The sequence below is a fragment of the Mycothermus thermophilus genome (genome assembly GCF_041956435.1).
Source record: "Mycothermus thermophilus strain CBS 625.91 unplaced genomic scaffold VTJ04scaffold_8, whole genome shotgun sequence".
Classification (NCBI taxonomy): domain Eukaryota; kingdom Fungi; phylum Ascomycota; class Sordariomycetes; order Sordariales; family Chaetomiaceae; genus Mycothermus; species Mycothermus thermophilus.
The window spans coordinates 484,084-506,030 of NW_027191434.1; the positions used below are offsets into that span (position 1 = coordinate 484,084).

A 21,947-nucleotide genomic window follows, 5' to 3' on the forward strand; every position below is an offset into this window, starting at 1 on the left:
AGCCCCTCCGAAAAAAAAGCAGCCAGAGCTTGCATTCCGGAGCCGTGCAGCTGTGTGTGCGCCGCCAATACTGGACAGTAGTTAGCTCATTCTGCTCCACAACCCGCATCCAGCCCGCATCCATCACCACCCACTTGCGTCGACTTCACCACCGACGCCACGGATAGGTACCCAACTCCAACCTCGACTCAACATATCTCCCGTGGCCGACGTCTTTTTCTCCGACACCTCGTCGTCGCATCTCCGGCAACCATGTCGGCCCCTCACGACGCCTACGGCCAGTATCCGCCCCAACAACCCCAAGACCAAGCCGGCTATGTGAACCCAGCCGACGCTGCTCCTCCGGCACCCGCTGCCGCTCCCGCCGCCACCCACCATGAGACACACAAAAAGAAGAAGCGCACCTATGCTGCCGGCGCCTTCGAGGTCGGCATGGGCGGCAATGCCGTGCCTCCTCCAACCGCACCCGGAGCTCCCCAGTTCGGAGCTCCCGCCCCGGCATACGGAGGTTATGCTGCCCCCGGGCAACCAGACGTCGTCGCCCAGCCCGCCTATGGCGTCCCGGCTCAGCCGGCCTACGGCGCTCCCCAGCCCTCTCCTGCGGCGCCCGCTGCTGGCTACCAGGCTCCCGATCCTTACTACTCGGCGCCTCCCTCCGGAGCCATCGCCGGCCTCGCCGCCGGCATGGGTGCCATGAATCTCGGCACTGGTCCGGCCCCGCCCACGCAGCCTCCGGCCCAGCCGCGCGTCGGCCCTCTCAACCAGCTCTATCCCACCGATCTGCTCAACCAGCCCTTCAACGTTGCCGAGCTGGATCTGCCTCCGCCCCCCATCATCCTGCCTCCTCAAGTACGTTCATCCGTGGCCGGCTGAGTCGTCCTCTCTCTCTCCCTGGCTGCCTAGGTATAGCCAGCTCCCCTCGGGCCACGTATGCTGACCGACTCGAACAAAAATAACAGTCCAGCGTCACCCCCTCTCCCGATGCCAATTGCTCGCCCAAATACGTGCGCTCGACCCTCAACGCCATCCCAACCTCACACTCGCTGCTCAAAAAGAGCAAGCTGCCATTGGCCCTCATCATTCAGCCCTACGCCTCCCTCCACGACCTGGACGACCCCGTGCCCATCGTCCAAGATCAGGTCATCTCGCGCTGCCGGAGATGCAGGTCCTATATCAACCCCTTCGTGACCTTCCTCGACCACGGCCACCGCTGGCGTTGCAACATGTGCAACCTCACCAACGACGTGCCCCAGGCCTTCGACTGGGATGCTGCGGCCCAGAAGACGGTCGATCGCTGGCAGCGTCACGAGCTGAACCACGCCGTCGTCGAGTTCGTCGCTCCTCAGGAGTACATGGTCCGCCCGCCCCAGCCCTTGGTCTACTTGTTCCTCTTCGACGTCAGCTATGCCGCCGTCTCGACCGGCCTCCTTGCCACCAGCGCCCGCACCATCCTCGACAGCCTCAACCGCATCCCCAACGCCGACCGCCGCACCCGCCTCGGATTCATCGCCGTCGACTCGAGCCTGCACTACTTCTCCATTCCCAAGGACACGGACGAGAATGCCGAGACCTCCATGCTCGTCGTCAGCGACCTTGACGAGCCCTTCCTCCCGGTGCCCACCGAGCTGCTGGTCCCCCTGACCGAGTGCCGCAACAGCATCGAGAACTTCCTGACCAAGCTTCCCGACATGTTTGCCAACAACCAAAACAACGGCTCGGCCATGGGTTCCGCCTTGCGTGCTGGCCACAAGCTCATCTCGCCCCTCGGCGGTAAGCTCGTCGTGCTGAGCGCCTCCCTGCCTAACGTCGGCTACGGCAAGCTCGAGATGCGCGAGGACAAAAAGCTTCTCGGCACGTCCAAGGAGAACAGCCTCCTCCAGACCGCCAGCAGCTTCTACAAGAGCTTCGCCGTCGAGTGCTCCAAGAACCAGGTCTCGGTCGACATGTTCCTCTTCTCGTCGCAATACCAGGACGTCGCCTCGCTCAGCAACCTCCCGCGCTACACGGGCGGCCAGACCTGGTTCTACCCCGGCTGGAACGCCGGCCGCCCCGAGGACGCCATCAAGTTCGCCTCCGAGTTCAGCGACTATCTGTCGTCGGAGATCGGCCTCGAGGCCGTCCTCCGCGTGCGCGCCTCGACGGGCCTGCGCATGTCCACCTTCTACGGCAACTTCTTCAACCGCTCGTCCGACCTGTGCGCGTTCCCCGCGTTCCCGCGTGACCAGTGCTACGTGGTCGAGGTGGCCATCGACGAGACCATCACGCGCAACGTGGTGTGCCTGCAAACGGCGGTGCTGCACACGACGTGCAACGGCGAGCGGCGCATCCGCGTGCTGACGCTCGCCCTGCCCACCACCAACAACCTCGCCGACGTGTACGCCTCGGCCGATCAGCTCGCCATCACCACCTACTTCTCGCACAAGGCCGTCGAGCGCGCCCTCAGCAACGGCCTCGACTCGGCCCGCGACATGCTGCAGAGCAAGATCACGGAGCTGCTGACCACCTTCCGCAAGGAGCTCGCGGGAGGAAGCATGGGCGGCGGATTGCAGTTCCCGTCCAATCTCCGCGGCCTGCCGGCGCTGTTTTTGGGTCTGATGAAGCATGTGGGTTTGCGCAAGTCGGCGCAGATCCCCTCGGATTTGCGCTCTGCGGCGCTCTGCCTGCTCTCGACCCTGCCCCTGCCCCTGCTCATCCAGTACATCTACCCGCGGCTCTACAGCCTGCACGACATGCCCGACAACGCGGGCTACCCGGACCCGGAGACGAGCCAGATCGTGCTGCCGCCGCCGCTCAACCTGTCGTCGGAGCGGTTCGTGAGCTACGGTTTGTATTTGATCGACGACGGGCAGAACCAGTTCCTGTGGGTCGGGCGCGAGGCGGTGCCGCAGCTCTTGTTGGACGTCTTTGGCGTGTCGGACCGCAGCCAGCTGCGCGTGGGTAAGGGCCAGGTGCCCGAGCTGGAGAATGATTTCAATGAGCGCGTCCGCGCGGTGATTGCTAAGTCGAGAGACTACAAGAGCCGCGGGGTCGGGAGCGTGACGGTGCCGCATTTGTATATTGTGCGCGAGGACGGCGAGCCGAGCTTGAAGCTATGGGCGCAGACGCTGTTGGTGGAGGATCGCGCGGATCAGGGGGTGAGTCTGGCGCAGTGGATGGGGATGCTGAGGGAGAAGGTGGGTTTTTGATTTTTTTTTTTTCCTCCCTATTTTGATCCGGTCTTGGATGAGAGTGTGGATATGGGATGCTAACTTGTTTGTGGCAGGTTGTGCAATGATGAGTTCTCGCACATACATTAACCAACCGATCTGGTGAACCAACCGCCTTCTCCCACTTCAGCGTGGATCGAGCCCCTTGATGGTATAGAGAGAGGGAGGGAAAATAGGATGATGACGACGGATGGATGGATGGGTGGGAGGTAAAGTGGCGGTAGTGGTAGTAGTGGTGGGTTGGTGGGTGGTGGTGGTAGGTGTGGGGGGTTGTAGTACGAGTACTGCTGCTGTTGCTCTGCTTTCTGTTTGTGGAACTGAAATGAATAGATATATAAATAACTTTTTTTACTCGAATGGAAGATGGGAGGAGAGTTGGCTTGTTTATTATAGTATATTTGATTGAGATGCCGGAGGGTACTAGGTATCTCCCGGACCGGTGTGGTTCGTGCTGGAAGTTGTGTCTGTTTTGTCTGCCTTTCACGATGGAAATTGGGATTGGGACTTGTTTACTTTCCGAGTTCCGAGGGACGGGCAGAAGGGGGGGGTTGGGATGGATATTGTGTGGTGCCTGATGAAGTCAGGTAGGTAGGTGACTCAAGCGCAAGAAACTTAAGGCATTGTGTTGCGGATTATTTCCTCTTTTTCCTTTTTTCCATGAGAGAAATAAACCATTCAGAACCGAATACACACGTGTATGCCTCAACACCTAACAACCAGGCAGGCATATAACTCATATGGTTGTTCCATTCCGTTCAACCCATCCCTTACACGCTGAAATAATGAAATACACATCATCGGTATAAATAACTTTCCCACCCATCAACGCCGTACCCGTTATCGTTGTTCACCACCACTCATCGCAGTCAACTATTTTAGAGCTCCAACCCGGTGTAAAACCACAGGCTGACTGATTGAGGTATGTATGAGGTACCTAGTCAGCCCCCCCTCAGGCAGGCAGAATATCCATCCGGCAACTGAACGTTTTTGTCATGGGTTCGTTTTTGCTAGAGTATGGTATGAATGACCCGGCAAGGGGTTTGTTTCAATAAGAGGGGTCGTTGTTGAAGCGGTTTGGGAGATATTTAACTAAGCCCCTGGCAAAGATGGCGTTTTGTCTTGTCCGTTCGTTGATAGGCACACGGCGTTGGAGTTGTCTGCCTTACCCGGATGGCGGCGTTCGGGTCCAAAACTTGGTTGTTGGGCAGACGGGGAAAATGGCTGGCGATCTCGATAGTTACCAAAGGCTGGAGGGTCGTGTCCAACCCCCATCCTCCCGTCCTGTTGGGTTCGGAACTTGGCCAGCTAACAGCAGCAGCAGCATGGCAAACCAACCATCTCCAGGCTAGTCGCTAGTCACCACCGCCCAGAACGTACGTACATACATACATACGTCCAGCTCAGGAGCAACAGCAGCCTCGCCTCAACCTTCTACCCCATCCATCCTCTCCAACCAACCCAACCCAACCAAACCACGTCCTAACAGAGGGGGGATAGCTAACCCCCAATAACCCAAACCTCCACCCCGAGCACGCCAAACTTCTCCCCTTCCTCGCTCAGCGGCTCGTTCCCAAACGTCTGGCTCGTGGCGCTGACCCCGCGCTCGAGCGAATCGTCCAGCCACAGGCCGTACTTGCCGTCGCCGGCGCCGAGGGAGAGGAAGTGCGTCTCGCAGAGGATGTAATACTCGTTGATGCCCGAGTAGGGGTAGGCTTTGAAGCGGAAGGTTGGGGCGGCGGCGGCGGGGGGGTTGGGGGAGGAGGAAGAATTGGAATTGGAAGAGTTGGTGGTGGTTGCGGCGGGAGGGGGTAAAACGGACGCTCGCCAGAGAAAGCATTCTCCTGTGCCGAAATATTTGGGCGCCGGGTGCGGGCGGTCGGAGAGGTACGCGCCGAAGAGCTAGTCCAAATGTTCAAGTCAGTCTCGGACATTCCGTCCACTCACAAACAGAGGGGACAAAAGGAAAATAAGGAGAAGGGGAAAAAAGACTTACACCCCCCTCACAATCCCTCACGCACAACACAAACCCGACCCTCACGCCCTGATACCGCGCGCACTTCTCATACAGCGTCGCCAGGCTCGCCCCGTCCTGCTCCAGGCTGTACACCAGCCGCCACTCGTCCACGATGCCCAGGCGCGCGGGAACCATCAGCCGGATCTCCTCGGCCAGCTGCGGCGTGAGCAGCCGCGCCTCCTGCCGCGTGTCCTCGGCGAACCCGACGAGCTGGACGGGCTCGAGCGGCGGGGGGCTGCTGGTATCGAACGGGTACCCGCCGCCGCTGCCGCCGTTCCTGCTGCCGGTACCCATCTGGTTGTTCCGCTTGCTGCGATCGCCGTCCGGGTGGAAGGTGTAGGCGTGTTGTGCTGGGAAGGGGTAGCCCCCTCCTCCTCCATTTACTCCTCGTTGCCCTGCTGCTGATGTGGGATTGAGAGACTGGGGGGACGGATCGCTAGAGAAGCGGCGCATCAAGCCGCCAAAGAGGCTGCTGACGGAGGAGGCGAGGAAGCTGGAGGCGGTTGGGGAGGTGGGCGGCGAGTTGATGGCTGGTGATGAAGAGGAGGCGGCGGCGGGGTTTGGAGGGGTGGTTCTGCGGCTGGGACTGGGGCTTGCCGTCGGGCTAGTTGGGCCTGCGCCTGCTCCTATGCCTGGTGTGCGCGGGGTGGAGTGCGAGGTTCTTGTTGGTGAAGACAAAGCTTCGAGGTTGTCGGAGGAATGGTGGTGGTGGGAGAGGAGGTTGGAGGAAGAGGAGGAGGAGGGGTTGGTGGTGTAGGAGGACATGATGGTGGTTGTGGTGGTGGGTGGTTTTCGAGAGTTGGGCTGAGGTTGATGCAGGGCGGGAAGCCACAGGTACCTCGGTGTACAGTAGCTTATACGAGCTTAGCTTGAATCGCAACCGAGACAAACAATGTTGAAACAATGTTGATGCTGTTGAAGACTACATCAATGGATGGATTTTATGAACATCAAGTCAGATTTGTGAAGTTTACCATGACGGTTGTTTCATTCAAGTTTGTCCCAGATGTCAGCCGCGAGAACGACTACGACAAGAGGTCCAGACCCTCGTCATTGTTACGTCAGCCTCCAGCCCAGACCGCACTGTGACGAGTCCGTGAGGTGTCCAGAGCTTCGGACAATGGAAGCCAGGGGTCGACCGTTACACAGCGCTACCCGCCAATACCTTGGCGCGCCACTCGCCTGGGGAAATGGAGCCGCCGTTAGGTAACGGTTAGGTAAGGTACCGGAGACAGCGAGGGTCTGCTGGTCAACCAAGAGCTTAGGTTTTTCATGGCTCGTGCCTGGATTGCTTGGGAACACGGCAGATAGAATGCCGGCTGTCTCAGGTACCTGTTTGATCCTCGAGACGCATGGTTGCTATGCTAGCCTACCTAAGTCTGTCTCGAGGTAGTACTCGGTATAGGTAGCATAGTCCTAGAAGTAACTTACACCTCCACTCCATCTGGCTGGCCTGTCGTGACCGGTTGAGCATTCTCCCTTCGCAAGGTCTCCTCACACTCCAGGATAGCCTTCCAAACCCCCTCCGGGCTGGGCTGTCCAGCGACCGCGTCGGGGAAGAAGCCACACTTGTTAATCAAATAATCCCTCGTAGTCGGCCCAATCGTGGCCACCAGCGTCTGTCGCTTCGGCGACGACTCGTCCCTCTTGGCCAACCCCGTCTCCTTATCCAGCACCCCCAACGCCCTCAACATGCTCTCACACCCCGTCGGCGAGAAGACCACCACCCATCTCCTGGGTGCGGACTCCGTCTCGGCCAGCCGGTGGGCAAAGTCCTCTTCAAACGACTGTTTCTCGTCTGTCCCGTAGACCACCACCTCCTCCACCTTGAACCCGGCGGCGGTCAACACCTTGGGGATGACATCCCTCCGCTTCTCCCCGACAAGAAACAGCAGCGGCGGCTTGGCCTCCCGGTCCTTGTACCACTGGCCGTAGTGCTCCAGGATGAGGGGCGCCAGCTTCTCGCCCGTGCCCGTCTCCTCGCCAAACACCTGCAGGGGAGGACACTGCGGCACGGCTTTGAGAGCGCGGGTGGTGGCGGGCCCGACGCTGTAGACGGGGATGGACTGGAGGAAGGGCCATCCGTTTTCCTCGGGCGGTTGGTCTGTTTGGGTATAAGAAAAACTCACCTTAGCTTAAGATCCTTTTGACAGCCGACAAATGATGCTCATATGCAAGACCAAATGAGGCCTCACCTCTCGGTTGGGTTTCCTGGACGAGATGGGTAAACGCTTCGACGGCGCGTTGGGAGGTGAAGATCAGGCCGCCGTATTGGGCGGTTTCGGAGGAGCCGATGAGGCGGTTTTGGAGGGCATGGCGGACGTGGGAAAGGCCGGAGGAGAGGAATTGGTGTTCGAGCACGGGGACGAAGATGGGCTCGAACGCGGGGCCGGAGGGAGGAGAGGTGAAGAGATCTTGGTAGGCGTCGGTGGGGGTGGATTTGGTTTTGAGGAGGAAGATGGGGATTTTGGACTCGGTGGATGTCATGGTGATCATGTGAGGGAGTGTTGGTATTATGAGGTTGGTGATGAGTTGTACTACTCAGTAATAATAAGTTGAGAGTTGAGTTGTGAGAGAAGGACGGAAGAGGAAGGGAGCTGTGCCTGCAGGAACCGGATATTGGTGGCCCTCCGAGCTTCTTATCGATAAGAAATGCCGATGCCTTGGGATGGTTTTGGCCCGGATTTCTCGGAGGTGCCTCCGGCAACAACCGCCGCCGTGGCATGATATTGACTGACATCGACTGTTGTTAAACCAAACGCCTCGGAGACGGTCCATTGCCTTCATCACCAGTCTCTGCAACATCCCCCTGAGAACCCAACATAACATCATGGCAGCCGACGGCCCCTCAAACAACTCCGGCCCCGACCCGGGCCGCCCTGACAACACCACTACCAACAACTCAACGGACGGCACCTCCGAACCCCCCAAGAAATTCCCCAAGGGCGTCGTCCTCGGCAAAGACGGCAAACCGTAAGCTCTCAACACCACCACTATCTCCAATCTCTACTGACACCTCCTCCCAGCTGCCGAACCTGCACCTCCTTCGCCGCGTGGGCCTCTCAAACCAAATCCGCCCTTAAACAACAACATAACCAATCCCAGCAACAACCACCCAACGACTGCCCTCCCGACGTCGAGCAGCTCGGCCGGAGCACCTGGACTCTCCTCCACTCCATCGCCGCCACCTACCCGCCCGCGCCCACTCCCAAGGAGCAAACCGATCTGAAGAACTTTATGCATCTCTTTTCGAAATTCTACCCGTGCTGGGTCTGCGCCGAGGATTTCCAGGCCTATCTGAGGAAACAAGAGGTCAAGACGGGGAGCAGGGATGAGTTTGGCCGCTGGTTGTGCGAGGCGCATAACGAGGTGAATAGGAAGCTGGGGAAGGAGGTGTTTGATTGTAGTAAGTGGGAGGAGAGGTGGAGGACAGGGTGGAAGGATGGGAGGTGTGGTTGATGGGGTTTGGAGAAGTGTTTCTGGATGCTGGCGTATGCGCATGTCTACGGACCTACAGGTGTGGTGAGTTTATGATACTTACAAGGCCTGGTGGTAGAGGTCAGGATGGTTTACATGGCGTTGGGCGTACTTTGGCTCTGGCTTGATATGATACACTCTATGGCGATGCGATACCCTTTTCTGTCTGGTATTTTGGAGATATGGAACGCTAACGATCCCCCCTCAGTCTTGACAATCACGGAACACAACCTTGCATAATTGAAGCCACTTATCCATCCTTCCGGTTAATCGCTGCGCAGACACCGACATCCGGTGCCCTACATGTTGTGCTCCGTGATATGCCTTTTATCGGTCCGTCTTGGCAGGGTACGACATCCGGAGCCGATGGTCCTCAGTCAGCGTCACCTCCGGATTGGCTCCGGCATGCCCGACCCGATCGGCCGTTGGATGCAGGTCGGGTCACTATGACATCACCGAGCTAGATCTTGGTGATTGAGAGATATCAGTTTGTCTGCTGTCCTTGCCATCATATCACAGAACACAAACACTCTCACATGCATATGCGGTGTCATCCTCTCCTGCCATTGTGAAGGCCAACCTACGTCATTACCTCCCAATGATCCCCTCCCTTCTTGAGTTCGAGAACGTCGATCAGGAGACGACCTACCTAGGTAGAGATTGAAACCTTCCGCAGCTCCGGCCTCGACACTTTATATCTCATCGATCTGCTCCTCGTCATTGACAATTTCATGTTAAACATCCCTCAAACCTCACACACAACCTCCACATAGTTCGCAACACATCAAACATTCACAATGCCAGCCAGCATCCGTGAACAATCCCTCTCCCAGCCCGTGGACGTCGCGGAATACCTCTTCCGCCGTCTCCATCAAATCGGCGTGCGATCTGTCCATGGCCTGCCAGGCGATTACAACCTGGTGGCACTCGACTACCTTCCCAAGGCCGGGTTGCGATGGGTGGGGAGCGTGAATGAGTTGAATGCCGGTATGTACCCCCCTTTCCCCCTTTCTCCTCCTTTCCTCTCCCTTGTATATACTGACCACTATCTCCAGCCTATGCCGCCGACGGGTACGCGCGCATCAACGGCATCTCGGCGCTCATCACCACCTTCGGCGTGGGCGAGCTCTCCGCGCTCAACGGCGTGGCGGGCGCCTTCTCGGAGCACGTGCCCCTGGTGCACATCGTCGGGTGTCCTAGCACCATTTCCCAGCGCAACGGCATGCTGCTGCACCACACGCTGGGCAACGGCGACTACAATGTCTTTGCCAAAATGTCGGCCGAGATCTCGTGCGACACCGCCAAGCTGCTGCACCCGGCCGAGATCCCCTACCAGATCGACCACGCGCTGCGCGAGTGCTGGATCAGGTCGCGGCCGGTCTACCTGATGCTGCCGACGGACGTGGTGCAGCGCAAGGTCGAGGGCAAGAGGCTCGAGGAGCCGATCGATCTGTCGGACCCGCCCAACGACCAGGAGCGGGAGGACTACGTGGTTGACGTGGTGCTCAAGTCGCTGCACGCGGCGCACAGCCCTATCATCCTCGTCGATGCCTGCGCGATCCGCCACCGCGTCCTGCCCGAGGTGCACGACTTGGTGGAGAAGACGCATCTGCCGGTGTTTGTCACGCCCATGGGCAAGGGCGCCGTCAACGAGACGCACGCCAGCTATTCCGGCGTGTACTGCGGGTCGCTGTCGGATCCGGACGTGAAAGAGCGCGTCGAGTCGGCGGACCTGGTGCTCAGCATCGGCGCGCTCAAGAGCGACTTCAACACGGGCGGCTTCACGTACCACACCTCGCAGCTCAACACGATCGACTTCCACAGCGACCATTGCAAGGTCCGCTACTCGGAGTATCCCGGCGTGGCCATGAAGGGGGTGCTGCGCAAGCTGGTGGAGCGGATCGACCTGACGCGCCTGCAGCGCCGGCCGTCGAGGGCGGTGGTCAACGAGGTCAAACAGAACCGCGACCCCTCGCCGACGGTGACGCAGGCGTATTTTTGGCCGCGGATTGGCGAGTATTTGCGGGAGAACGACATCGTGGTGACGGACACCGGCACGAGCAGCTTCGGGATCGTCGAGGCAAAGTTCCCCAAGGGGGTGACGGGAGTGACGCAGATTTTGTGGGGGAGCATTGGATGGTCGGTGGGCGCGGCGCAGGGGGCGGCGCTGGCGGCAATGGATCTGGGACAGGATCGCAGGACCATCTTGTTTGTGGGCGACGGGTCGTTCCAGTTGACGGCCCAGGAGGTGTCGACGATGCTGAAGCACAAGCTGAACGTGACCATGTAAGTTTTTTTGCTTTCACATTTTCTTCGTCTAGATCACCTAGATTTACTGACATCCCCCGCCCCGCCCAGCTTCCTCATCTACAACGAAGGCTACACCATCGAGCGGTACATCCACGGCATGGAGGCCGAGTACAACGACGTCTCGCGGTGGCGGTACACCGAGGTGCCGCGGGTGTTTGGCGGGTCGGACGACGGCACGACGCACAGGTCGTTCGTGGTCAAGACCAAGGACGAGTTGGACCGGCTGCTGGCCGACAAGGAGTTCAACGAGAGTGAAGGGCTCAAGTTTGTCGAGGTGTGGATCCCCAAGGAGGATGCTCCACGGGCGCTCAAGATCACGGCCGAGATTGCGGCGGAGACGAATTCGAAGATGGATGGTTGAGGTTTGGGTTGGCTTAGGAATGGTTCTGGTAAAGGGAGGACATAATTATATGTAGGCGGTGGAGAGAAAATGATTGAGGTTCTGGGTTGTATGTTTAGTTTACTGGGATGAGATTGAGCCTACGAAAAGTAGTAATACATGTAATTTTGAGCTCTCGCACTCGCTATGAGTTATTTTCGATGTCCCGATGTCTGTCTTGTTGTTTTGTGTCGAGTGACGTTAAGGGGTGCAAACAAAAAGAGAGCACGTGACTCCACAACGTGTTTCGGAGACGAGTTTGACTTTCATCAAAAGTCAACATTTGATGTCACTTCACGAACCTACTGAAGGTAATATTGTGAACCTCAATTGTTTCCCAACAACAAAACAACACTCGACGCCGAATAATTTCCAATCCAAATCCCAATTGAGCAATTCCAGGCAATTCAACCTCATCCAATTCCCCTAAATCAAATCCTCATCCCAAACTCTCACCAACACCACCACCACCACCACCACCCTCACCATGACCGAACCCCCCAAACGCAAAGACGCCCCAGCCCCCGGGCCCGACAACCAACGCGTCAAGCGCAAAAAGGCATTTCCCCTCTCCCCTCACCTCTCTTCCTCAACCACCCACTAACCACCACCACCCACGTCTCCGTCCATCAGACCGGCAACGCAGGGAAATGGAAAACCCCCCACCAACTGGCCAAGCTCCAGCAACACCAAGACGCCACCCTCCAACCGGGCGACGCGGGCATCTGGGTCACCTGCGCGCGCCACCAGGAGGGGAAGGCGATGCGGGAGGTGGAGGTGTTGTTTTCGGAGTATGCGGAGAAGTTGTACGGGATCAAGTCGGTTCATGACTCTCACTCGGAAAATGACAACAACAACGACAATGGTAGTGATGAGGATGAGGAGGTAGAGGAGGATTTGGAGGCGGCGATTCGGAAGGAGGTTGCTGCTCTTAAGGGGGGTTCTTCTTCTAACAAGACCAACACCGGCAGCAACAACACCGCGGCGGGAGCGACGGCGGGGGAGGGGGCTGATAAAAACAGAAAGGGGTTGAAAGTGATGAAACTCAACGTCGACTGCCTCCTCTACGTCAAGACCCCGCCGGCGGTGGTCGACCCGGTGCGGTTCGTGCGGGAGATATGCCGCGACGCGGCCCGTGCGGACCAGATCCCCGGGTTGATGCGGTGTCGGTATGTCAACCGGCTGACGCCGGTGAGCGTGATGGGGCGGGCGACGGAGGGGGGGTTGGTGGAGGTGGCGAGGGAGGTGTTGGGGGGAGTGTTTGAGTTGAAGGTGGTAGGGAGAAAGGATGAGGAGGAGAAGAAGGATGGGGAGGGGGGTGATGATGGTGATGGTGCTGTGGAGGAGGAGAAGAAGGAGAAGAAGGAGGAGAAGGAGGAGGAGGAGGAGGAGGAGGAGGAGGAGAAGAAGAAGGCGTATACGGTGGGTTATCCCTTCATCCTTCATCCCTCATCTCTAACATGGATTGGTGTCCGGACAACGAGATACTACTTGCATGGCAGAATGCTAACAAACCCCCGACCAGTTCGCAATCCGCCCAACCATCCGCAACCACACCAACCTCAAGCGGGACTACGTCATCAACACCATCGCGGGGCTCATCAACGAGGAGCGCCACAAGGTCAACCTCGGCAAGCCGGACAAGGTGATTTTGGTGGACATTTACCAGGTAAGAAGCATGACAGACCACCACCACCAACAACAACACAGTCAACACCAAACAGCAACAGACCGAATGGTTGCTTTTGGCAAGGAGGTCAAGGTCCCCGGCTAACATATTCTTTCTGGCAGAACGTCTGTGGCATGAGCGTCGTCGATGGAGACTGGGAGACGGAACTGAAGAGGTATAACCTGACGGAGCTTTATGGGTTGGGGAGGAAGGCTGTTGCTGCTGCTGCGAAGGGTAAAGATGCTTGAGCTGTGCTCCTGGGAGGTGGAGGGGTACATCACCAGCAGAGCAGTCGAGAGCTAAGGGGTTGGGATGGGGAGACGGATGATGGTACCAAGCCCATCTATCCCAGTCACCACCGCCACCAGCAGCACCATCAATGGCAACTCCGTCATACATGCTGCATAGCAGTGGTTAAGACGACGCTCTACGAGCAGTGAGACGCTGGAGCCAGCAGCTTCATAACCCCCCATCAAATGACATCTCCCCATCTACCAATCATGGGTTTGCTCGCATCCTCTTCCATTCTTGCCATCGTTGTGTTCTCTCGAATAGTAATTCGTAGGTGACTCTGTACTCTGTACTCCGGACTCTTATCACCTAACAACCCACCACGCGCGCAACATTTCCAGACTCCTTTTCCCCCAATTGGACGGAAAATAACCAACCCACCTACAATCCGCACCCGCAAACCATGCAAACCGCATGCAAGGGCTGACACTAAACCCTATTTCAGATATTTTTGACGAGGCGCGCATTCGTGGCTCGGGTGATACCATCATGGCCGACAGACACAACGGTGAGGCGAGGTGAGGTGAGGTGAGGGTTCACTTGTAAAGAGTCAAAGCCCGGGTCTGGCGAACTGTGGAGGTCGTGGAAGTGCAAGATCACAAGACGGTCATAAAAGGTCACAAGTACTACTCAGTACTACACGAGGATGGACATCCTCGCTCTCGCCTTTCGCCCCCAAACCCACCCTCGCCGTCAAATCAGGAAGGTGATGATGCTTGGAAAACCCACAAAAGAATCGGTTGGTCAAGACGGCTAATTGCCTGTTTGCTGATCTTGAAAAAAAAGTCCATGTGTTCAGGTTCCTGGGGTCTTTTTCTGCAGAGCCGGCAAGGCGGTCAGGCTGGGACGGGCAATGGCAAGCGAGGCTGCAGGCTTTCAACGGAATTACTTGAAACAGACATTCCATGACGAGTCCGAATCGGGAGTCGTTTCAATTCGCCTTTTTGACTTGACTTGTAACGTTCCCTTTGTAGAAGGAAGAGGACGCAAAAAAAAGCCTGCGGATGATTCCGGGTTTCTCGCATTTTTTTATCCGTCTCACCTTGAACTGTAACGTTGTGTCATTGTTGCCCTGCTCCTGCAAATGCGAAAAGGTGGTCGTCGTCGATGCTGGGTGACATTGGGGATTTCTTGCCCAGTCAACTCTTTCTCGAACGAAGCAAAAGAAGTCCAAAAGAAGCGAAACAAGACCAGGCACCGCCCGAACAAGCGAGCCAAGTCCCCTTTGATTGGTCAAGGTTAAGCGAAACCCCGGAAGTGGGGATGGCTTGGCGTCCGTTTTGGGCCTGGACAAGCGGGAATGCCCGGCATTGCCCTTCCAGGTTTCGTTCCAGGTTTCCACTCTACACCTCAGGTTAGTGGACTCTCTGCTCAGGGAACTTGTCGATCTTTGCGATAATCTTCAAGTCCAAAAAGACTCCCATTGCAATGAAAAGCATAACCCACACAAAAAAACATTCCTCTCGCCTCTCGAAACTTGTACAGACACTCCAGCATAGACGCTTGAACGCCCTTGCCTCTCCCCATCCTGAGCCGAAAGAACCGAATCATGCAATCCACCACAGCTTGACATGAGAAGTGAAAGGCGGCTGATCGCCGACCCGACCTGACCTCTGACCTTCCATTGCACCCCTCCCCCCAGGGCATCCCACTTTGTCTTCACACCCCTCCAAAGCGTCCCGCAGCTCTGGAACCTCGGTCCCCGCCCCGCACTGGCTGGCGCTCGACACTGGTCAGGCCGGCCAAGCTGGTCAAGCTGGTCAAGCTTCCCCTTCGCAAGAAAAGTCGCCATTGGAAGTGCACCAGCCATGGAGGATGAGCTGCGGTACCGAATGGCGGGGCCTTCCGGTCCGCATGTTGAGCCTCTGTCTTTTGCACAGACAGGCCATACACCTCCTGGACTTACAGCAGGTCGCCGATGCTGCCGAAAACGTGGAGGGCCAGCGAGCAAGCGGTCGCAGGCCAGGGACACATGGACAAGCCAGAGTTTGAAAAGGGGATTTTTCAGATCACCGTTTGTTCTTGGAGGCCACTTCATCCCCACCGCTCGTTTCTTCCTACGGAGTAGAGCTTAAGTAGTAACCCATGCTTGCGTACCACAACCGGCATCCAGCATCAACGCTTGCCGTAGCACTCGCTCGCTGTCGATTCCTATTTGCCCTTTTCTCGCCGGAGCAGAGCGTGCAATCCATCCGGGCTCACCTTTTCCCATCCCATACACTCCGAGCCCCCCATGCCAATGGCCACCATGCCATGCCGTACCATGATCAGCAAGTACTTTACCTTGTGTAGTGACACCCCCCTCCACCTCCAAACACCCGGGCTGCTTGCTGCTGCTGCTTGCTACCCCTACGCTAGCGTCATGCCCGCACTAGCGCCGAAGATCCCTGGGACATGGGCCATGTCAAAACCGACCTCCCTCCCTCACTCTCCTTTCCGACAACCTCTCGCTACACGACGCCCGCCATTCGTCGGGTTGTCAACAATCGACGGGGAACAGGCTGCTTGGCAAAAGCTTAGTTACCACTTACCTACCTGACATCCGGCCGAGTACCTGACCTACACTACCGAATGGGGGAATGGAATTTGTGCTTGCTTGCTGGGCCGGTTTGGGATTGCGGCTGCGGTGCGGTGGCCACCATGTGGGAGGTGATGGGGGTTCCAACGTCTTGCTTGATCATGATGGTTTCTTCCTGTTCTGGCGTTGACTTTCACAACTTTGTTCGTTCATCAAGAGGCTGGTTGCCGTTGCTGCTCTTGTTGGATGCTTGAGAAATCCTCCTAGGCCACAACGGCAACCCCGAGTTCGTCGTCCTCCCCCAGTCTCCCTCATTTTATGCAAACCCATCATACGAAGTCAAAGTCCCATCATCTCTCGTACGTACGTACCAGACCATCAACGGTATGTGCCGGGCCAACATCAGCGCGCATCAGCATTCGAAACGTCTGTTCGGTTGCTCGCTGAGGGCTGACGCCACGCGTCATGCTGCTGCCGCGTGGCGTCTGATACCCCCTTCCTCTCTGGACTGATCAGCTCGAGCCGAACGGAGAATGCCGTGGCGCGCCATGCCAGTGTTTTCCAGTCCATCCAGTCTTGTCCAGTTTGAGGAGAGGTCTTGTCCGTGACACATGACACAAGAGAGAGAGAGAGAAAAGGAGTGAGAGAGCAAAAGAGAATCCGCTCCGAATTGCCTTATCTGTTTGATTCTGCTCCGGTTTTGGGGCGGTGACGGGGCCGCACTACGTGGAGGTACCTTGACTTGACGCAACTTGGCTACCTGACTCCTCTACCCCAAGGTACATACACCCTGCCTTTACCCTAAGGTACCCTCCCCTAATTCTGTCCGGACCGTTACATGGTTGCTCTCTTATACGTCCAAGTAAGATCGTGGGGGTGGTGCCTCTCGGCTTCGTGTTCCGAGACCGTTGCCCTAGGGGCCATCCATACCATACCTATCGCTTGTTTTTACCCCTTCTTGTTTTGCTCAGCGCCGCGGCTTACACGGACGGGTCTTTGCAGCAGGGCGAGCATTCTTCCTTGGCTAGCCAGCCAGCCAGCCAGCCAGATAGCCAGCCAGTCACTCACTAGTGGGAAGAGGAGGTGGAATTCATATATTGAGAGCTAGCAGGCGGGAGGCTAAGTACGAGTCATTGGATTGTTTGCTCGACTCTGTCCTGGCTGGAAGATATCCTCGTCGCTCTTACACGCAACTCCTCCGATCTGACCAGCTTGGACGAGCGAGTTTTCCTTCTCCCACCTCGACCATGTGTCGACCGCTATCAGACGACGCCGTCAAGGCCATGCTCGGCCCGGCGTTGCCTCCCAATGCCTCCATCCGGTCCGTCAAACCCATTTGGTCCTTCCGACCGCAACGCATCTTCGAAGTGGCCCTTTCCACCGGTCAGACCCTTCACCTCACTCTCCCGCCGATATCCACCATGCGCCCCTTAAGATCAGAACAGTTCCTGCTTGAATCTGAAGCCACCACGATACGCTGGATTCACGAGGCATTGGAGAAAGAGCAACGACAGCCGTCACCCGATCCGCCATCCCCCGTTACGAAAACACATCCAAACGACGCCATCACCACGATTACCGCCGTCCTCCCCACCCTCCTCCACCACCGCCCGTCCTCCCACGCCGTCTACTCCGCCATCCGCGGCACGCCGTTGTGTCTGCTCTCTCCAACCCCCTCTCCCGCCGCCCAACGCAAGATCAACGCCCAGCTGGGCCGACTCTTCCGGAGCCTGGCAACCCTGTCCTCTCCCACGGGCCGCTTCGGTCCGGTGGCGGCGGTTGTCCAGCCCTCCTCGCGGCAATCACCATCACCATCATCAGCGACGCGAAAACCGATAACCACGACAGGAGAAGCCGGCTCCTCACCACCATTATTACAACAGCCGCCGCCCCTCCCCAAGGTTCTAATCGAAGGCGGCCTCTCGGCCACCTCGGGCGCCGACTCGTGGCGGGTCGCCTTCCAGAGCATGCTGGAAAGCGTCCTCCGCGACGGCGAGGACATGATGGTGGCCATGTCGTACGCGACGATTCGCCGGCATGTGAAGAGGCTGGGGTATGTGTTGGACGAAGTAAGAAGGGCGAGGTTGGTGGTGTTGGATGGCGGGGAGGCAGGGAATGTGTTGGTGGTGGATGATGATGATGGGATGGAGACAGAGGGGGAAGGGGGTTGGAGGAGGGTGACGGGGTTGAGGAGTTGGGGCAGGGCGATTTTTGGCGATCCGTTGTTGGCCGGGGTTTGGAGTGATCCGCTTGAAGGGGGGGTGGGGGAGGGGTTTATGGATGGGTTTTGTGGTGATGAGGAGCTTGATGGCCAGAGGGAGGAGGAGGAGGATGGGGCTGAAGCGGACCCCGGTGCCGCTGATACTGATACTACGACTGCCGACGCGACGACCGCGGAAGGAAGCACAACAACCACAGACCCAGCCCCCTCAACCACTTCCTTCTCCTCGGACACAAAGAAACCACTTCGACCAAACGCCCCCAATCTCCCCTACCCCCTCCCCGCCGAAATCATCGACTCCCCCTCCACCGCCTACATCCGCATCCTCCTCTACCAGCTCTACCACGCCATATCGCACATTGTGCGCGAATATTACCGGCCGAGGCAGCTTGCTGTTAGCACGTACCCCTTTTCGTCATTATCAACAACGACATTGTCATCGGAAACTCCATCAACAGCAGGAGCAGCAGCAGCAGCAGCAGCAACATCATCATCATCAGGACAAACGTCAACAGGACCAACAACAACATCGTCGCCACCACCATCCGCCGAAACCCCTCCACCACCCGAACTCCAAGCCCGCAAGAAACTCAACGAAGTCCTCAAAAAGCTCGCAGACATTCCGGATGACGTTTTCCTCAGGGAATTGGGATTGGCGTCGGAAGGGGGGGCTTCAGGGGGGAAGAGGAGGGCGAGAGGCGACGGGGAGATGAGTCCCGCGAAGAGGGTGAGGGGGGATGAGGAGGACTGGTGAAACTCGGCTTATCTTACATTACCTTCCTGACAAGGGATATTTTTGGTCTGCTTCTGATTGTATAAATGTATGTACATACCTTCTGTAGTTGGTGTTGGTTTGTTTGTGGGGGTGGATGTCGTGGCATGGTTTGGTTGAGATCAATGAATGGGTTGTGGACATGATAGGTGGGAGCATGGAAAGGATGGGAGTCAATGGTCTCGGTCTTTGGAATAGATGTGTGTGTTCGTTCGGTCCGGTGTTCTGTATATGCTGGATGGAGGGAGTGCGCCCTGGATGTGAGGAAGATGTCGTTAATGTCGAGAGGGATGGCGGACATATCTACCTAACCTATATATCAGGGGTTGCGCAGGCAATATAGGCCCTGGCAAGTATATAGCGGAGAGTACCTATCGATAATACAGCAATAAGAGCGTTGTGTGCATCAGAGCAGAATTCGGACTTGGAACATGAAACTCATAGTGATAAGAGCAACCAGGGACACCGCAGCATAGGGGTCACATACTGGCAGAAACATTATATATGTACTCCGTGTGTTCATTCGCTTCCCACCACAACCACCATCTATCATCATATAAACAGGTAGGTATGTGAGCCCTCAGTATCAGTATCATGACTTCCTACCCCCCTCGTCACCGTCCTCCCCTTCATCCCGTGGTAACCTCACCCCCATCAACCCCAGCAAATTCCCCGCCGGCCCGGCCATGCCGGCCTGGCTCTTGAAGCTCTCGAGCAGGTTCTTGGCGAGGTTGTAGTCGATATCTACCGAGCCCGCCTCGCTTTCTTCGTCTTCTTCTTCGTCGTCGTCATCGCTAGCTTCTTCGTCGTCATGGGTTGTGGTGGTGGTTGTTGTGGGTTTTGACACCGCTTTTGACGACGATGAGGATGTCGACGGACCGGGCTCACTTCTCCCTTGGATCGCCGACGCTTTGTCGACCTTGGGGAGTTTTGGCGGTCGGTCGAGTTCGAGGGCGCCGAGGCTTTTGAGCTCGGATTCGATTTGAGAAGAAATTTGTCGGATTTCTTCGTCTTCTTCTTCCTCGGCGGTTTTTGCTGCCTTCGTAGTTGTTACTGGGCCTTTTCCATTTCCTTGTTCACCAGGCTGGTTGGCCGGCGACAACCCCATCACCTCCCTCATCATCCTGGCAAACTGCTCCTCGTCGAAACTAACATCCTTATCCTCGTCTTCATCACTCTCTCCATCCTCGGACGTATCATCATCGTCGTCATTATCCCGATCCATCTCGTCAATCTCCGCCCCGTCAATCCCCGCCGTCTCGTCATTCAAAAACGCCTCAAACCGCGACACAATTTTCCGCAAATCTGCCTGTGTCGTCGCGTCCCCGAACCCTTTCCCACCACCGCTAGCTGAAGCAGCAGCAGCAGCTGCTGCAGCGGCGGCTCCGCCGGAAAGCTCGGCCTCGAAATCGGTAAAGTCAATATCCATCCAGCCATCATCATCCTCCTTCTCCACGCCCTCCCACGCCCGGATTTCTGCGTCGGACGGCAGCGCCGCGTCGCCCCCGTCTTCAGCCAGGTCGGAGAGAAGGAGCTGGATCTCGCGGACGACGCGGTGCGGGGTGCCGCTGGACGGGGGCTGGGCGAGGAGGAGTTCGAAGCCGGTGGTGAGCTTCATCCCCAGTTCCAGGCGCGCTAGCGACTTTGCTGATTCCGCGGCGGTGGAAGTGGCCGTGCCGGCGGACTCGATGCTGCGAAACGCCTCCCGCCAAACCGGCGGCGGGGGCGAGAAGCGCTGGGATTTGAGCTGCGCGTAGAGGGTTTTGGTGAAGCGCACGCTGATGGTGACGAGGTCGCGCGGCGGGAAGGTGAGGTTGGACGGGGAGGGGGAGAGCAGCGGTTTGAGAGAGCGCGGGTCGCGGAGATAGAAGGCCTCGACGGCTGGTGCCACGCTGTGTGGCCGCGCGTGGAGGATGTATGCCAGTTTGCGAGGGATGGTGGCTAGGGCGTGGTGGGTGGTGGTGGCGATGTGGGCGGGGTATTTTTCGAGGCGGTAGAAGGCTTCGGATTCGACTTCGGGAGAGTGGATGAGCTGTGATGGAGGGCGGGTGCGGAGGGTGGTGAGGGCTTGGGGTAGAGTTAAAGGCTTGGAGGGGACGGACTGGTTGGTTTCAGGGGGGATGAGGAAGAGTTTGCCGTCGTGAATCCAGACGCGGTTGGTGTCGTTTTCGGGAGTCAACCATTTGGGAGTGACCTTGGCGGCTTCGATGAGCAGAAATTCGCCATCGCTGTCACTGACGCGGACCCAGAGGTTGGGAAAGGATTTGGTCAGCTCCCGGAGCAGGTAGACGATCAGCCATTCGTCCTCGACGTTGTCGCCATAGTGGGTGGCGCCGTAGAGGAAGGGAAGGCCGATGCCTGGAGAATGGTGAGTGTTTGTTTCATTCAGGGGTTGACTCTCACCCACCTTTTTGGACCTTGGTCTCGAGCTTGAAGGGGTCTCTTTGCCAGATGTAGTCTTTTGCGATTTCGTTCAGTTTTGCGTCTGCAGCTTTTCGGACGGCCTCCAAACTGGGCAGGCTGGCGTCGGACTTGTCCCCGAGGACAAACAGCATGTACTCAACGCAGTCCTCGGGGAGTCTCATGCGGAACCCCTCAAAGTCTTCGTCCCCAGGGCGGGGATCTGTCGACGTGTCCATGTTTTCGTTGCTTCTGGTGAGCTATGAGTTGAGTATGAGATTAAAGATGGCATAGATGGAATTGTGTGTTTTTTCTCCTGAATTTCCTTCCTTCTTTATTTTCCATTTCCTTTGGTGTAAGTCAACTCATTTGAGACAACCAAATTCCATGGCCTACCTATCGATAACCGCGGGGCTTTGTGCGACCGCGGGGTGCATCCTTGCTCTGCGGGACGGTTGCCTTCAGCCCCACCTCCCCACTGTAAATTAGCGTGTTTCTCCTGGAGACGCGCATTGGTTATTACCGTTTACAAAGACGCGTTCCCTCTTGTCTCTTGTTGTTGAGGCCCGCCATTATTGGGGCTTTGTCATGGTCATTGACGCACCACGCACATGTTGGTGGATGGTCTCTGTCCGCCCTGCCTTGTTGTGTCTGACTTGATTTCTGCTGGATCCCGCCTCCACGCCCTGG

The 21,947-nt window shown here is 57.4% G+C and overlaps 8 protein-coding genes across 8 annotated transcripts; 5 read left to right on the forward strand and 3 right to left on the reverse strand.

Annotated features, from left to right (window-relative positions):
• Window positions 1–252: 252 nt before the first annotated feature.
• VTJ04DRAFT_10670 (uncharacterized protein) lies at window positions 253–3,274 on the forward strand (the record flags this gene model as incomplete). The annotated part of the gene is made up of 3 exons (XM_069358435.1): window positions 253–849; window positions 960–3,173; window positions 3,263–3,274. 3 exons carry the CDS (start codon window positions 253–255, stop codon window positions 3,272–3,274), a joined length of 2,823 nt encoding a protein of 940 aa, XP_069213999.1.
• Window positions 3,275–4,703: 1,429 nt separating this feature from the next.
• On the reverse strand, window positions 4,704–5,985 carry VTJ04DRAFT_10671 (uncharacterized protein; the record flags this gene model as incomplete). Its single annotated transcript, XM_069358436.1, has 2 exons — window positions 4,704–5,105; window positions 5,200–5,985. 2 exons carry the CDS (start codon window positions 5,983–5,985, stop codon window positions 4,704–4,706), a joined length of 1,188 nt encoding a protein of 395 aa, XP_069214000.1.
• A 662-nt stretch (window positions 5,986–6,647) lies between these two features.
• On the reverse strand, window positions 6,648–7,707 carry VTJ04DRAFT_10672 (uncharacterized protein; the record flags this gene model as incomplete). Its single annotated transcript, XM_069358437.1, has 2 exons — window positions 6,648–7,324; window positions 7,416–7,707. The coding sequence occupies 2 exons, from the start codon at window positions 7,705–7,707 to the stop codon at window positions 6,648–6,650; spliced, it is 969 nt and encodes a 322-aa protein (XP_069214001.1).
• Window positions 7,708–8,050: 343 nt separating this feature from the next.
• VTJ04DRAFT_10673 (uncharacterized protein) lies at window positions 8,051–8,679 on the forward strand (the record flags this gene model as incomplete). Its single annotated transcript, XM_069358438.1, has 2 exons — window positions 8,051–8,193; window positions 8,247–8,679. 2 exons carry the CDS (start codon window positions 8,051–8,053, stop codon window positions 8,677–8,679), a joined length of 576 nt encoding a protein of 191 aa, XP_069214002.1.
• An 815-nt stretch (window positions 8,680–9,494) lies between these two features.
• Window positions 9,495–11,368, forward strand: VTJ04DRAFT_10674 (uncharacterized protein; the record flags this gene model as incomplete). The annotated part of the gene is made up of 3 exons (XM_069358439.1): window positions 9,495–9,684; window positions 9,753–10,983; window positions 11,056–11,368. 3 exons carry the CDS (start codon window positions 9,495–9,497, stop codon window positions 11,366–11,368), a joined length of 1,734 nt encoding a protein of 577 aa, XP_069214003.1.
• Window positions 11,369–11,873: 505 nt separating this feature from the next.
• On the forward strand, window positions 11,874–13,303 carry VTJ04DRAFT_10675 (uncharacterized protein; the record flags this gene model as incomplete). Its single annotated transcript, XM_069358440.1, has 4 exons — window positions 11,874–11,945; window positions 12,020–12,808; window positions 12,912–13,055; window positions 13,178–13,303. The coding sequence occupies 4 exons, from the start codon at window positions 11,874–11,876 to the stop codon at window positions 13,301–13,303; spliced, it is 1,131 nt and encodes a 376-aa protein (XP_069214004.1).
• A 3,808-nt stretch (window positions 13,304–17,111) lies between these two features.
• VTJ04DRAFT_10676 (uncharacterized protein) lies at window positions 17,112–18,839 on the forward strand (the record flags this gene model as incomplete). Its single annotated transcript, XM_069358441.1, has 1 exon — window positions 17,112–18,839. One exon carries the CDS (start codon window positions 17,112–17,114, stop codon window positions 18,837–18,839), a length of 1,728 nt encoding a protein of 575 aa, XP_069214005.1.
• Window positions 18,840–19,449: 610 nt separating this feature from the next.
• Window positions 19,450–21,496, reverse strand: VTJ04DRAFT_10677 (uncharacterized protein; the record flags this gene model as incomplete). Its single annotated transcript, XM_069358442.1, has 2 exons — window positions 19,450–21,215; window positions 21,265–21,496. 2 exons carry the CDS (start codon window positions 21,494–21,496, stop codon window positions 19,450–19,452), a joined length of 1,998 nt encoding a protein of 665 aa, XP_069214006.1.
• Between the last annotated feature and the right edge of the window lie 451 nt (window positions 21,497–21,947).